The 16,086-nt window shown below is 47.6% G+C and overlaps 1 protein-coding gene and 1 long non-coding RNA gene across 8 annotated transcripts in view; both read right to left on the minus strand.

The window, feature by feature from the left end:
* ACSF2 (acyl-CoA synthetase family member 2) overlaps positions 1 to 15,755 on the minus strand; it is a 48,999-nt gene extending 33,244 nt beyond the window's left edge. For 3 of the 7 annotated variants that reach the window (XM_055257539.2, XM_055257538.2, XM_063628268.1), the window contains exon 1: positions 15,514 to 15,687. In XM_055257539.2, coding sequence (XP_055113514.1) covers positions 15,514 to 15,641 — 128 coding nt within the window. In that variant the 5' untranslated portion in view covers positions 15,642 to 15,687. Of the gene's footprint in view, positions 1 to 14,914; positions 14,990 to 15,513 lie in introns of all 7 variants that reach the window. The other 4 variants (XM_063628267.1, XM_063628266.1, XM_055257535.2 and 1 more) reach the window with 3 other exon arrangements.
* LOC134735161 (uncharacterized) lies at positions 2,475 to 8,723 on the minus strand. The gene is made up of 3 exons (XR_010117946.1): positions 8,675 to 8,723; positions 5,362 to 5,417; positions 2,475 to 2,781 (listed from the first exon to the last, which is right to left on the minus strand). It is a non-coding gene; the product is annotated as an uncharacterized lncRNA (long non-coding RNA).
* Positions 15,756 to 16,086: the final 331 nt, after the last annotated feature.

The following is a 16,086-nucleotide window of genomic DNA, read 5'->3' on the forward strand; positions in this document are numbered from 1 at the left end:
ACCACGCCCGGCTAATTTTTTGTATTTTTAGTAGAGACGGGGTTTCACCATGGTCTCGATCTCCTGACCTCGTGATCCACCCGCCTCGGCCTCCCAAAGTGCTGGGATTACAAGCGTGAGCCACTGCGCCCGGCCGTGAGCTGATGTTTATTGCTGTGTCCTCATGCCAGCTCTCTTCTAAAGACTCTGCATGCCTGATCTGTGATCTTCATTACCACTCCCTGACCAAGATTCATACCCATTTTACAGATGAAGGAATGAGGCTCCAAGAAATGCAACACCTCACCCAAGGCCACAGAGCATGTAAACAGCCAACCTGGGATTCAAACCCAGGACTGCCTGGCTTCCAAGACCCCAATATAATACAACATGAATCTTTTCAGAGCTCTGTGACTTAAAAAGGACCACCAGGCCAGGCATGGTGGCTCACGCCTGTAATCTCACCACTTTGGGGAAGCCAAGGTGGACGGATCCCTTGAGCCCAGGAGTTCAAGACCAGCCTGGGCAACATGGTGAAACCCCATCCCTACAAAAAAACACCAAAAAAAATTCAGCTGGATGTGGTCATGCACACCTGTGGTCCCAGCTACTGGGGAGGCTGAGGTGGGAGGATCACCTGAGCCTGGGGAGATCAAGGCTGCAGTGAGCACTGTGCACCACTGCACAGCCTGGGTGTCTCACATGATTCTCACATTACTCTCAGATCATTTCTTTTTAAGGATGAAGAAGCGAGGAGTTCATTTTCTTAAGGTTCTGACCCTGATGGCTGGCAAATCTGGACCCTTTTCCAAGAGTACTGCTCTTTACTCTGCAGCCCATCCACATCCTGCCCTGGGGGCCCTGCAGGCTGATGGGAAGCCCTCTGAGTGCCTCCAGCCCATAGGGAGCCCCTCCCAGGATGGCCCCTTCAGCAGCTGCCCCTATTAGGCCTCCTACTTGGCAATCCTTGAGCACACACTGATTTTCCATCTCCTTGTGGTGTCTGATTCTTTTTCTTTGCTGCCTCTTCTCTCACTGTTCTGCTCTTGTGAGCCAGCTCACCTCTCCTGGCACCAATCCATAGTGGCTTTGCACCCTACCTGTGCAGCCACCTGGTTGGACCAACCTGGAAAGCCTTCTGCCCCAGCATTAGCCCTGCCCAGCCCAGCCTTGCCTACCAGCAGGAACTGGACAGAAAACATGAGCCAGCTGGTTCAGGGCAATGCAGGTGAAATAGCTGTGGCATTCTGTGACACTCAGGGCTGGCAACTAAAGTCAGGGGCTAGAGGTCACTGGGCACAAAGGAATGCATGATTCTGACATGGTCGTGTAGAGACCACAGGCAGAGCTGGGCTCTGAGGGAGCCACAGTTGGCAGGGAGGATTGCAAATGCCTGGGCGAACAGGTCTGCCATGGAGAACATAAGAGGAGAAGCTGTTTGTTTTGCCTCCTGTTACATATTACCTGCTGGGTAGAGGTTCTTGGAACCTGGGCCAGAGGTTTACAGGTGGACCCTGCCCCTGTCGGGGGGTGGAAATGCCTCAGGCCCTGGGAAGGCCTCTTCAGAAGCCACTGGGGAGGGAGAATGAAGGACTCAGAATCTTGAGTTGTGAGGGGCCCAGAGACTGCAGGAACAGTCCCCATGCTGAGGCCACCCCCTGCTTCCCGGGGAGGGTGTCATACTAGCTAGCCACCAGTGAGGCTTTCAAAATGAAATTGAAAGCAATATCCTGTTTTGTTCCAAGCCATGGACTGACCTCTGCTCCTTGCCCCCAATAGGAGGCTGGTCCCTAGGTCCACAAAGAAACATACATCATCAACAAGGCTAAAAGACAAGCAACGGCCTGGATTTATAAATTTCATTTTATATATAAAAGACAAAGGATTAATATTTAGCCTGTGTTTTAAAAAACACAAATCAATAAGGACAAATAATCTCACACAATAAATGGGCAATGAATAGGAACAGGACACAGAAGACATTACCAATAAACATTTTAAAAGATGCCCAATCTCACTGGTAATCAGGGAAGTATAAATTAAAACCACAACGAGATACTCTTTCACCCCCACCAGAGTGACAAACTCATTTTTTTAAGCAATAGTGTCTATGTTGCCCAGGCTGGCCTCAAACTCCTGGCCTCAAGTGATCCTCCCACCTCAGCTTCCCAAGTAGTTAGGACTACAGGGTCGTGCCACTGAGCCCAGCAGCAAACAATTTAAAGTCCAGCAATGCTAAATATTTGCAAGGATGTGGGAAAATAGCAAAACCTGGTTGCTGCTGATGGTCACAGTAGCACAGTCTCACCAGGGCAATACCTAAAAAAGAACTCTTCAGCACAGCAATTTCACTGCTAGAGATATAGTAATAGGATGGACTGCTATACAGCAGGTAAAACCAATAACTTAGATCTACACGTCTCAACTTATGTCAATCTGAGATGAATAGATCTGTAAAACACATACTACTGTATGAAAGAAGAAGAGAGCTACGATACTATTTTTGCTGAAATTATAAAAGCATAATAATGCTGGACACGGTTGCTCATGCCTGTGATCCCAGCACTTTGGGAGGTCAAAGTGGGAGGAATGCTTGTGCCCAGGAGTTTGAGACCAGCCTGGACAACATAGCAAGACCATCTCTTAAAAAAAAAAATAGCTGTGTGGTAGCATGCACCTGTAGTTCCAGCTGCTTGGGAGGATGAGGTGGGAGGATCACTTGAGCCCAGGAGGTTGAGGCTGCAGTGAGCCATGATGGCGTCATTGCACTCCAGCAGCCTGGGAGACAGCAAGACCCTGTCTCTTGAAAAAAAAAGCATAAAATATGTATTGTTTATTGATACACACAAAAAATCCAACACTAAGAGTACTTATTACTCACATAACATGATTCTAAGTACTTTCCATGTTTAAACAAATATAAACTTTAAAAACAGATCAAATGATACAAGATATAGTCAGCCCTCTGTATCCACGGTTTCTGCATCTGTGGATTCAATCAACCTTAGATTGAAAAATATTGGGGCCGGGCATGGTGGCTCAGGCCTGTAATCCTAGTACTTTGGGAGGCGGAGACAGGTAGATCACCTGAGATCAGGAGTTTGAGACCAGCCTAGCCAATATGGTGAAACCCCGTGTCTACTAAAAATACAAAAATTAGCCAGGTGTGGTGGTAGACACCTGTAATCCCAGCTACTCAGGAGGCTGAGGCAGGAGCATCTCTTGAACCTGAGAGGCGGAAGTTGCAGTGAGCCTAGACCGTGCCGTCGTACTCCAGACTGGGTGACAGAGCGAGACTCCGTCTCCAAAAAAAAAAAAAAGAAAAGAAAAAAGAAAAATATTTGGGAAAAAAAAATTCCACAAAGTTCCAAAAAGCAAACTGCCACTGAGCCCAGCAGCAGACACTTTAAACTCCAGCAATACTAAATATTTGCAAGGATGTGGGAAAATAGCAAAACTTGGTTGCTGCTAGTGGTCACAGTAGCACAGTCTCACCAGAGCAATACGTAAAAAAGCTGAAAATGTCAACTCTTCAGCACAGCAATTTCACTGCTAGAGATATAGTCATAGGATGGACCGCTATGCAGCAGGTAAAACTAATAACTTAGATCTTGAACTTGCTGCTCACTAAGTACTATGTTGAATCCACACAAATGAAGTGATGTATAGATACTGTATTAGGTATTATAAGTAGTCTAGAGATTATCTAAAGCACATGGGAGGATGCACATAGGTTATCTGACACCATTTTATATCACAGGCTTGAGCATCCAAGGATTTTGGTATACAGCGGAGGTCCTGGAACCAACCCCCCATAGATACTGGGGGACAACTGTACTATTTATGGATTCAGAGACATGTTAAAAGTATAAAATGTGCTTCAGCACAACATATATTAAATTTATGATGGTGGCTCTCTGGTGGGGGTCGGCTGCAGGAGGGACAGAAAAGGGACTTCAACTTGATCTGTAGTGTTTTCTTTCATTTATAATTTTCTGAAAACAAGAAAGGTTAAATTTTTATTCTCTGTCAGACACACAGGTGTTTGTTATTTTTCCATGTATTTGTGTTTCAAATTTTTTTTCACATGAAAGTTTGAAGAGGGAAAATACAAGGGGCTTGATGATCTCCTACGAAGGGTGTCTACAACATCCAAAAGATGAAGCAACTTCTTGGCATGGGCAGGAGACCCACAGCACCTGTCACGTAAAGGGTCAAGGTCAAGACCAACTTTTTTTTCTTTTTTTTTGAGACAGGATCTCGCTCTGTTGCCCAGGCTGGAGTGCAATGGCATGATCATGGCCCACTGCAGCCTGAAACTTCTAGGCTCAAGTGATCCTCCTGTCTCAACCTCCCAGTAGCTAGGACTATAGGCAGAAGCCACACACTAAGCTGGGATTTATTTATTTATTTATTTAGTAGAGACAGGGTCTTGCTCTGTTGCCCAGGCTGGTCTCAAACTCCAGGCCTCAAGCAACCCTCCCACTCCAGCCTCCTAAATTGCAGGGATTACAGGCATAAGCCACTGTGCCCAGCCAAGACCAACATTTATGCAATAAGCAACAGCCCTGATCTGTCCATGAAATTCACATGCTGTACTCATAGCAAAGTCCTCAGTCCTCATTCAACATATTCACTCTTGTGTTCTAGCTCATTGGTCCAATGTATCTCCTAGCTCATGGCAGTCGAAAGGCAGGCTCTCCCTTCCCATCTCCCTTGTACACCACCCAAAGTTTCGTGATCTCATTCTTCTAGTCCATGTGCCACTCGCCAAGCCACGTGCCATGGGGCTGCATCCTCTTGGGGGGCTCCTTTGCCTAATTTGCACAGACACTAGGCTAGTGGTTGACCTTCCAGTGGTCGTTGATATGGGAGTAGAGATGGCCAATGCTTGTGCAGGAAGGACAATGCTGAACTGCTGAGTCTGAACCTGTAATAGCTGTTTTATCCTGAAATAAAGTTATAATTTTTATGTACCTGAATAAATAGGAGATATATTTATACTAGTTACAATGTGCAACTATTGTTCAAGACGAAGGTGCTGTTGTGACAAATAAAATCCCAAAAAGATCACTACTAAATGGTCATTTTCTTAATTGATGGCCATTTTAATGCATGCTGGCCATTAAAAGCACAAAAAGAGCCTCAGGAAAAAAAAAAAAAAGAACTGGCTGGGCATGGTAGCTCACACCTGTAATCCCAGCACATTGGGAGGCCGAGGCAGATGGATCACCTGAGGTCAGGAGTACAAGATCAGCCTGACCAACATTGCAAAATCCTGTCTCTACTAAAAATACAAACAATAGCTGGGCGTGGTGGCACACACCTGTAATCCCAGCTCTGTAATCCCAGTACTCAAGAGGCTGAGGCAGGAGAACTTACTTGAAATCAGGAGGCGGAGGTTGCAGTGATCCGAGATTGCACCATTGCACTCCAGCCTGGGCAACAAGAGTGAAACTCTGTCACAGGAAAATAATAGCAACAACAGGCCAGACGCGGTGGCTCACGCCTGTAATCCCAGCACTTTGGGAGGCCAAGGCGGGTAGATCACAAGGTCAGGAGATCAAGACCATCCTGGCTAACAGGGTGAAACCCCATCCCTACTAAAAATACAAAAAATTAGCCAAGCGTGGTGGCAGGTGCCTGTAGTCCCAGCTACTCGGGAAGCTGAGGCAGGAGAATGGCGTGAACCCAGTAGGCAGAAGTTGCAGTGAGCCGAGATCACGCCACTGTACTCCAGCCTGGGTGACAGAGCGAGACTCCGTCCCCCAAAAAAAAAAAAATAACAACAACAACAACAAAAATGAACTTTGACTAAGTCTCACATTCTATATAAGCAAAAATAAAATGAATCACAGACTTAAGTGTAAAATGTAAAACTTAAAAAATTTATAAAATCTTCTGGATCTAGAGCTAGGCAAAAAGTTATTAGGCTTGACACCAAAAGCATGATCCATTAAAAACAAACAAACAACAACAACAAAAAAAACTCACTGAGACCTGGGTGCAGTGGCATGCACCTGTAGTCCCAGCTACTTGGGAGGCTGAGGCAGGAGAATTGCTTGAACCCAGGAGTTGGAGACCAGCCTGGGCAACATAATGAGACCCCATCTAAAAAAAAAACCCCACTAAACTAGACTTAATAAACTAGACTTTATAAAAAAATTTTTAAATTGCTATATGGGCTGGGCATAGTGGCTCACGTCTGTAAAGTAATCTTAGCACTTTGGGAGGCTGAGGTGGGAAAATCACTTGAGCACAGGAGTTGGAGACCAGCCTAGGCAACACAGTGCAATCCCATCTCTATGAAAAAACTTTTTAAATTAGCTGGGCTTTGTGGCGTGTACCCATAGTCCTAGGTACTTGGAAGGCTGAGGCAGGAGGATCACTTGAGCCTGGGAGGTTGAGGCTGCACTGAGCCATGGTTGCACCACTGTACTCCAGCCAGGGTGAAAGAGTGAGGCCTTTCTCAAAAAATTTAAAAAAAAAAAAAGGATTAAAAAATTTTGCTCTGCAAAAGACCCTTTTAAGAGGATGAATAAAAGCTACAGAGTGGGGAAAAATATTTGTAAGCCACATGTCTGACAAAGGAATAATACTAGAATACATACAGAACTCTGAAACATTGAGCTGTTTAATATGTAAAACTCACTTTTGTGAGTTTTTGTCAAGGTTAATGAGTTGCTCCTCCCAAAAGCACTCCTTGGTTTCTGAGCAAAAAAAGTCAGATACAGGCCGGGCGCGGTGGCTCACGCCTGTAATCCCAGCATTTTGGGAGGCCGAGGCGGGCAAATCACCTGAGGTCAGGAGTTCGAGACCAGCCTGACCAACATGGAGAAACCCCATCTCTACTAAAAATACAAAATAAGTCGGGCGTGGTGGCACATGCCGGTAATCCCAGCTACTTGGGAGGCTGAGGCAGGAGAATCGCATGAACCTGGGAGGCAGAGGTTGCGATGAGCCAAGATTGCGCCATTGCACTCCAGCCTGGGCAACAAGGGTGAAACTCTGTCCCAAAATAAAAAAAAAGAAAAAAAAGATCTGTGCAGTTTACTCTATGTAATAATATCTTAAAGCCCCATGATCTTTCTACCACTCGACATAACCTCCCTGAGGAGTATGTGACCTATGAAAAACACCGACTACAAAGAACAAACTACAAACGACTACAAAGAGTAGTAAGGACGACAGTAAAAAAAAAAAAAATTTTTTTTTCTGAGACGGAGTTTTGCTCTTTCTCCCAGGCCGGAGTGAAGTGCTGCTATCTCGGATCACTGCAACCTCCACCCACTGGGTTCAAGAGATTCTCCTGCCTCAGCCTCCCGAGTAGCTGAGATTACAGGTGCATGCCACCATGCCCAGCTAATTTTGTATTTTTAGTAGAGATGGGTTTTCATCATGTTGGCCAGGCTGGTCTTGAACTTCTGACCTCAGGTGATCCACCTGCCTCGGCCTCCCAAAGTGCTGGGATTGCAGGCATGAGCCACCGTGCCCAGCCCAGTAAAGATTTTGAACAAGATACTCTATATTGGTGGAAGCTTCCATTCTCAGCATCTTGTTTTGTTATTATTATTATTATTATTATTATTATTATTATTATTATTATTTGAGACATGCTCTCACTCTGTCACTGAGGCTAGAGTGTGGTGGCATGATCACGGCTCACTGCAGCCTCGACCTTCTGGGCTCAAGCAATCCTCCTGCCTCAGCCTCCCAGGAAGCTGGAACCACAGGCACATGCCACCACACCCAACCAATTTGTAAAAAGTATTATCTGTAGAGATGGGGTCTCCCTATGTTGCCCAGGCTGGTCTCAAACTTCTGGGCTCAAGCGATCCTCCCACCTCAGCCTCCCAAAGTGCTGAGTTATAGGTGTGAGCCACTGCGCCTGGCCCATTTTCAGCATCTTGAATGGAACCACTGGTGTCTGTTTGTAAGTATGTACAGAAAATACATAAGAAGTGATAATTTGGGTTCAGAAAACTCTCTCAAGAAGACATAGAAGGGCCAGTGTGGTGGGTCACACCTGTAATCCCAACACTTTGGGAGGCTGAGTCCAGAGGATCGCTTGAGCCCAGAAGTTTGAGAGCAGCTGGGGCAACAAAGTGGAAATCTGTCTCTACCGAAACAAAATACAAAACATTTAGCCAGGCATGGTGGTGCACACCTGTAATCCCAGCTATTTGGGAGGCAGAGGTGGGCACATCACCTGAGACTGGGAGGTCAAGGCTACAGTGAGCCATGATCATGCCACTGCACTCAAGCCCAGGCGACAGAGTAGCCTGAAACACTTGGAGTCAGGAGGCATCCATGTTGCAGGTTTTCTTTTGAAATAGCTGGACAGAGACCCCAGGAGAAGAGTCCTAGGAGTCAGGGATGGGGGCTGAGTCAAGACACTTGTCCCTTGATAGGATTACTAAAACACATACAAGGCTAGATATTAGTTTTCTAGGAAGAAAACCTTTGAGGTAGCCAGGTGCATATGGTGGTTTGTGCCTGTAATCCCAGCTACTCAGGAGGCTGAGGAAGTAGGATTGTTTGAGTCCACTAATCCCAGCATTTTGGGAGGCCAAGGCGGGCGGATCATGAGATCAAGAGTTTGAGACCAGCCTGGCCAACATAGTGAAACCCCATCTCTACTAAAAATACAAAAAATTAGCTGGGCGTGGTGGCAGGTGTCTGTAATTCCACCTACTTGGGAGACTGAGGCAGGAGAATTGCTGAACCCGGGAGGCGGAGGTTGCAGTGAGCCCAGATCGCACCACTGTACTCCAGCCTGGTGATAGTGCGAGACTCTGTCTCAAAAAAAAAAAAGAAAAAGAAAAACATATTTAAGTGTGTGTGTGCGTGTGTGTGTATAAAACAAAACTTGATGCTTCTCTTTGCTCAGGGGACTACAGAATTACAGAATGTCAGGTTAGGAAGCTGCATACTCAGGGTTTGTAAGAGACCAAGTGAAATTTCACACACGTATGAAGGCTGCATACTTCAAATCACAGCCTTATTGGGTTTACGGATCAGGCTCAAACTCCAGCCTCTTTAGGAATCACAGAATGTTCTCCCAAAGGTAGAGCACATCTTGTCCAAACAGCCTATTTTACAAACAAACTAAGGTCTGCAGAGGTTGAGTAACTTGCCTAAAGCCACACTAAGTTAGGACGGGTAGGGCTGGGATTTGCTTTCCTGTCAACTAACTCCCAAGTGGAGGAATACATGCCTGTCACTGAGGTTTATAAAGCATGATTTGTAAGCTAGAAATACAACATGTTTAGTTCTAAAGGGAGAGGCACTGGCAGAATTGTTTCTACTCTTCATTATTAGGACACTCCCATGGCAAGATCAACCCAGAAGATGAAATTACAGTCTGCATGTTGGCCTGTTGAATGTATGATCAGCTTTATTCCCATCTTCAGCATAAGCTCAGGCCTGTCCACCCATCTCCAGCAGCCCCACCTTTGCTTAGGTAGTTTACCCTGCTGGAACCTTCTCCCTCCTACTCCCCAGACATAGTTACTATACTGTGGGCTTTAGGGTCACTGTAAGAATGGGCCAAGCCATCATTACACAAGCATTCCTGTAAAATAGCTCACCACTAGGACAGGTTGCTCACTGACCCATGCGATGGGTTGAACATGTTCTTGGTATCAAACTGTGTGTTAAGCATTTTCTTACGGGACCTCATTTAACCCTCACAACACACTATTTATACATAAGAAAAGTCAATGCCAGGTGTGGCGGCTCACACCTGTAATCCCAGCACTTTGGGAGGTGGCTGAGGCAGGCAGGTAACTTGAGCTCAGCAGTTCAAGTCCAGCCTGGGCAACATGGCAAAACACCATCTCTACAAAAAAATACAAAAATTAGTTGGGTGTAGTGATGCAGGCCTGTAGTCCCAGCTACTGGGGAGGCTGAGATAGGAGGATCACTCAAGAGTTTGAGGCTGTAGAGAGCTGTGATCGTGCCACTGCACTCAGCCTAGGTGATAGAGCGAGACCTTGTCTCCACCAAAAAAATAAAGAAAAAAAAAGTCAAGTTCGACTTAAGTAAAAAAACTACTCAGCTAGAAAGTGGTTCATTTGAATCCAGATCTGTCTGGCTCCAAAGTTTCATCTGTAGATTGAAGTAAAATAGAGGCTGGGATCAGCAGCTCACCCCTATAATCCCGGCACTTGAGGCCAAGGCAGGAAGATGGCTTGAGGCAGGGGTTTGAGACCAACCTGGGTAATACTTCATAACCCCATCTCTACAAAAAATTTTAAAATGATCTGGGTATGGTGGCACTCACCTGTAGTCCTAGCTACCTGGGAGGTTGAGATGGGAGGATCGCTTGAGCCCAGAAGTTTGAGATTATAGCGAGCTATGATCACACCAGGGTTCATAACGATTGAAGCACAAGTGAGATTTCACAGAAGTACAAAGGCTTCAAGCTGCAGACCTATCCTTTCAGGGATCAGGCTCTAACCCCAGGCTCTTTGGGAAGTCTCCCCCTCCCATTTCCACAAACCAGATTCCTCCTGCTTTGATTGACATCTTTAATGGTACTGCAAACTTTCTGCCTTGAATCAGTGTGTATGGACTTCCCCCGTAGACTCCTTCTAGAAAAATAGCTCTGTCAGTGAAAACAAACTTATTCATCTTTTTATTACCTTTACATGCTTCACAGTAGACTGCAGCAATGTACAGCATTCAAGGTAGAGGAGGGTAACTAAAACAGATTTATACCATTCACTGATTCCAGCAGCCAAGTTCACAGTTATTTTCTACTGTTACATTTAGACTGGAGGATCCCCAGTGGAATGCATAGGGATATCATTACCAAATCATTCATAAATCATGTTTTGGAAATTATGGGAAGAGTCTATTTCTTGTAACTATTTATTGTTACCACCCAAAACACTTCCAGGCTTAAAACAAGGCACTCCTATAGAAACAGCATTTTGTAGTTTTCCGTGTGTGTGTAAATTGGTGGTCACAAGAACAGAAAAATAGCTCAGCAGCTGTCTGAGCTATGTGATGTATGCAAAATGTATCAAGCCCAGAGAGACATGAGTGTGGGACTTCAGTCATGCTCCTTCCTTCCCAGGGACAATTGTTTAAAGGCATTTTGCTCCTAACTAGCTGTTTGACCCATTACTTTCATGTTAACAAAATTTGTGATACAAAGAACAAAGTATAATGAATCAATAGCTTGTATCATTTTAATGTACATTCTTGGTAAATCACTTACGAACTGTCTCCTTTCCATTTATTTATTTATTTAGAGACAGAGTCTCGCTCTGTTGCCCAGGTTGGAGTGCAGTAGCGCGATCTCGGCTCACTGCAACCTTCGCCTCCTGGGTTTAAGCGATTTTCCTGCCTCAGCCTCCCGAGTAGCTGAAACTACAGGTGCCCGCCACCATGCCCAGCTAATTTTGTATTTTTAGTAGAGACAGGGTTTCACCATATTGGCCAGGCTGGTCTCGAACTCCTGACCTTGTGATCCTCCCACCTTGGCCTCCCAAAGTGCTGGGATTACAGGTGTGAGCCACTGAGCCCGGCCTTCTTTTCTTTTAAAAACCCATTTGTAACTCCTGCTCATCAGATCATATATTCAGGGCAACTTGAGTCTATGCTCCTGGTTGCAGTCTGCAAACATGGCCCAAATAAACTCTCTACTTATATTACTTTTGCCTCAGATTTTTCCCTTAGGTCCACAGTCTTATGTGATCATAGCCATCCCCATGGAGGGTGGTCCACAAAGCCCACTTACCCCTCTATCCCTACCATCAGCACCAAGTCACTGGATCCCAAGCTCTGAGCACCACACCTAATTCTGAGAGGCTTTAGCCACTGATCTCTCTGCCTTCCCAGCTCTGAGTGTTCCCAACACCCTGGGTGCAGCTGCCTCATAGGCAGCCCCAGGCCAGCTTTAGGGCAGGTCTGGAGGAAGCCTGCTCAGCCCAGGTTTCTCCTTGAATTCCTTCCTTGGAGGTTCGCTGAAGCCCCAGACTAACCCATCCACCTTCCTTGGGCAAGGAGGCATGTGAACAGGGGTAAGGAGTTGGTCATGAGGAGTCTGGAGAGCAAAGGACAGATTTTTCTTTCCTTCTGGGGAGAAAGACTCTGGGCCGGGCGTGGTGGCTCATGCCTGTAATCCCAGCACTTTGGGAGGCTGAGGCAGGTGGATTACTTGAGGTCAGGAGTTTGAGACCAGTCTGACCAACATGGTGAAACCCCATCTCTACTGAAAATACAAAATTAGTTGGGCGGGTGGTGCACACCGGTAATCCCAGCTACTTGGGAGGCTGAGGCAGAAGAATTGCTTGAACCCAGGAGGCGGAGGTTACAGTGACCCGAGATCATGCCATTGCACTCCAGCCTGGGGCAACAAGAGTGAAATTCCACCTCAAAAAAGAGAAAAAGAAAAAGACTCTGGACAGCCCTGAGTCAAATGGAGAGGAGGATGTCCAGCAGACCCAAGGACTGGACATGTAGCTGGGTGGAAGTCACCATCTTGGCAATCAGCTAGGAGAAATAATTGGGTTCCGGAAAGAGGCCACCAAGGAGGGGATCCTCTCCTACTTTCAAATCAGTCAGAATTCCCACCCAGACACCAGTCAAGGGTTTCCAGGGACCAGCCCTGCCTCAAAGGAAAGGCTGAGAACAAGAGCAAGCTTTTTTTATTCATCAGCCCAACAACACAGCAAGAAGGTAGTAAGTGATGAATTAACCAGCTCAGAGGTTATGTAACATACCAGAGGTCATACGACCAACAGGGAGAGGAGCCAGGGCTGTCATCCAGGATAGTCTAACTTCAAAGTTCTTGCTCTTTTCTCTCAGGCAAAACAAGGATCTGGTAAGTAATAGGCCTGGGTGTTGGGCAACAGGAAAGCAGGCTGTGTGTGAGCAGATCGGAGAAAACAGAGGACAAAAGTCCAAGCGCATTCCTCACCATGGCACTTGCAACACCGAATAGTGCTCACCTTGATTTATTTCTTCTCCTATGAGGCCGCAAGTTCCTAGCAGGGTGAGGACTGAGTTCTGTGGCCTCTATATCCATAGCATGCGCTAGCATGACACAGAATCTGTTCTCAGGAATGTTTGCTGATGGTTTCAGCCCTGAGGCTTCTTTTTTCATTTTTATTTTTATTTTTTTGAGACGAAGTCCTTCTCTGTCCCTCAGACTGGAGTGCAGTGGTGCAGTCTCGGCTCAGTGCAACTCTGCTTCCCAGGTTCGAGCAATTATCCTGCCTCAGCCTCCCAAGTAGCTGGGATTACAGGCATGCGTCACCACGCCAGACTAATTTTGTATTTTTAGTAGAGATGGGGTTTCTCCATGTTGGCCAGGCTGGTCTAATTCCTGAGCTCAAGTGATCCGCCCACCTCAGCCTCCCAAAGTGCTGGGATTACAGGCATAAGCCACCATGCTTGGCCTTTATTTTTATTTATTTTTTTTTTTATTTTTGACATGGAGTCTCGCTCTGTCACCCAGGCTGGAGTGCAGTGGCACAGTCTTGGCTCACTGCAACCGCCGCCTCCCAGGTTGGAGCAATCCTCCTGTCTCAGACACCCTAGTAGCTGGTATTACAGGCACATGCCACCATGCCCGACTGATTTTTGTATGTTTAGTAGAAACGGGGTTTCACCATGTTGGCCAAACCAGTCTCCTGACTTCAAGTGATCTGCCTGCCTGGGCCTCCCAAAGTGCTGGGATTACACCCACCCAGCCTTTATTTTTATTTTTTGAGTCTAGGATTTGCTCTGCTGCTCAGGCTAGAGTGCAGTGGCATGATCATGGCTCAATGCAGCCTTGAACTCCAGGGCTCAAGTGATCCTACCGCCTCTGCTTTCCAACGTGCTGAGATTACAGGCATAAACCACCATGCCGGACCTGAGCCCTGAAGCTTCTGAAGGGGAAACGTAGGAGAGAAATCAGGTAAAACCACCGCAGTCAGACAATAAGGGTGCAAGCACAAGGGAGTGGAAGGGGCAGAAAGGAAATAGGCCAAACACTCAGAAAAATCATCTGTCTGGATAAATGAGTCTCCTCCTGACACAGCAATAAGAATTTCTCTGAAGCTTGGTGATCTCAGAGGTCCCGGGGCTGTAGCAGGTAAGTGACCTGTTTTGTTTATAGATTAAAAAAAGTCAAAGGTCAGAAATGTTGCCATGTGGCCTGATTTATTATTTATTTATTGGTTGGTTGGTTGGTTTTGTATTGGGCAGCCTCCTGAGCCAGAGTAGGCTGAGAGACTCCCCTGTGGCCTGATTTCATGTGAAGAAATATGTGCACTTTGGGGAGTAACTTTCCTTAGAGTCCTCCCAGCCTGAGGGGGCACCCATGAGTCCAGAAGAGAGGCTTAAGAGACTAGGGGGTCAGGGAAGGGCTGAACTTGTCTAGGGAGACCCTGGGAAGTAGTGAGTGACTTCCCAGGGTCACTGGGAAGAGGACCCCACTGTCCTCATCTCAATCCCATCTACTGACCAGCCTTGATCCACTTAGTTTTCTCAGCAAATTAGGCAGAGTGATGTTAAGGCATTGCATGATTTCTAGCATTCAGGAATCAGCAAGTTCAGAAAGCGTGATCTTGGAGTTCTAGCCAAAAAGGAGTCTGCATGTCCCTCCAACTCTTCCTACTTAGCCTTTTTAAAAACAAAAACAAATCTAGTTCTCTGAGACACAGCTTTGTTCTGACTTCTCCCTTTTCCATGTCCAGGCCCACACCCCATCTGATGTTGTTGAAAGTGCTGTCCTGACCATAGACTTAGTATCTGGCCGAGTTGAGTGGTAGGACAGGATCAGTGGTGCACAGGGCTCCCCAGTGGTGCTGCTGAAGCTAACCAGCGCTGATAACATGGGTGGCAGCCTGCTCTCTGTGTCTCAAGCACTTTCACATTTGCCATCTCTCGGGGTCTTCCCAGGGACTGGTCACACCGGGAAGGAAGCTTTACTTACTGTGCTGCTGCAGAGGCAGTGAAGCTACTGGGAACTGTAATCCTCTGTCTGCCAGCTTCCATCCCACCCCTTGCACTGAGGACAGAAGAAAATAGGCCCAGGAGTAGGCAGCAAAGAATGAAAGCCATGTTAGTGAGCAGCTGATGAAGAGACAGGAGACTGCTAAGTTTAGTGGCCTGGGTCGGGGAGACTGGGGCTGATCCCCAAGTTTGTCCATGAAGGGGTTCCAACTCAGAGGCAGTGTCCTGGGGGTACAGCCCAGGCCTTGGCACTTGCCCCTCCCCATCGGAATATTCTCCTTAAAGCCCACACTCCTTGCCCTCTGTGCCCATAAAGGAGAAAGAATCGAGAGTCTTTGACCAGAACTCGAAGTCACTGCAGCCACCAAACAAAGCCCCCCCACCCAAGTCCACCAGGCCAAGCCAGCTTTTCCTATTGCCTAGGTGTTGGTGCGGGGCGGGAGGGGGGCGGGGGAGGGGCGGGTATCTTCCCCCTAGTGCACTCGTCCAGAGGTGGGGCTTCCAGAAGCTCGGCGGGACCTCCAAGTTCCTCTCCCAGGGAACTGCCCCGCCCCCTCTCTTCCCGCGGGGGGCCAGTACCTGAGGAAGCGGACACCCTGCAACCTCGTTTCCTGCCAACTCCGAGAGAGGGCGGCCCGGGCCCCCAGCACCCCCGGACTCCCGGCGCACAGCCTCCCCAGGCGCAGCATCCCGACGCAGCCAGCCATGGCTCGCTTTGCCCTGCGTCCCTGCCCGAGTAAACTTTTAAAGTGAGCCGGGGTGGGGCGGGCGCGGAGCAGGAGTGGAGGCGGGGAGGGTGGCCTCTGCCTATGGGGTGCGGCGGATTCGGTCTCCGCCAGCGGGGCGGGGCGAGGCGCGGCGGCGGCTACTTCGCGCGGGACCACCTTCCCCTCGGACCCCGCGGCCCTCCCCCTCCCACCCTCAAAGAATAGCCCTGGTTTCCCCTGGATCCAAAGGCCCCAGCTGCAGTCCGAGACAGATCTTCCTCGCGACCATCCTCAGGGGCCTGGATGTTAGAGGCGCAAAAATTTGTTGATTTCCTAGAGGGAGAGCTAGCCGCACATCTGTGAGGGGCCAGATGGCAAGGTCAAGATCCATCCATCCCCTGCCCCCTTTAGCGCTCGGGTCACGTGCTGGCCCCGCTGCTTGCGA

The sequence above is a fragment of the Symphalangus syndactylus genome, chromosome 20 (assembly GCF_028878055.3).
Source record: "Symphalangus syndactylus isolate Jambi chromosome 20, NHGRI_mSymSyn1-v2.1_pri, whole genome shotgun sequence".
NCBI classification, from domain to species: domain Eukaryota; kingdom Metazoa; phylum Chordata; class Mammalia; order Primates; family Hylobatidae; genus Symphalangus; species Symphalangus syndactylus.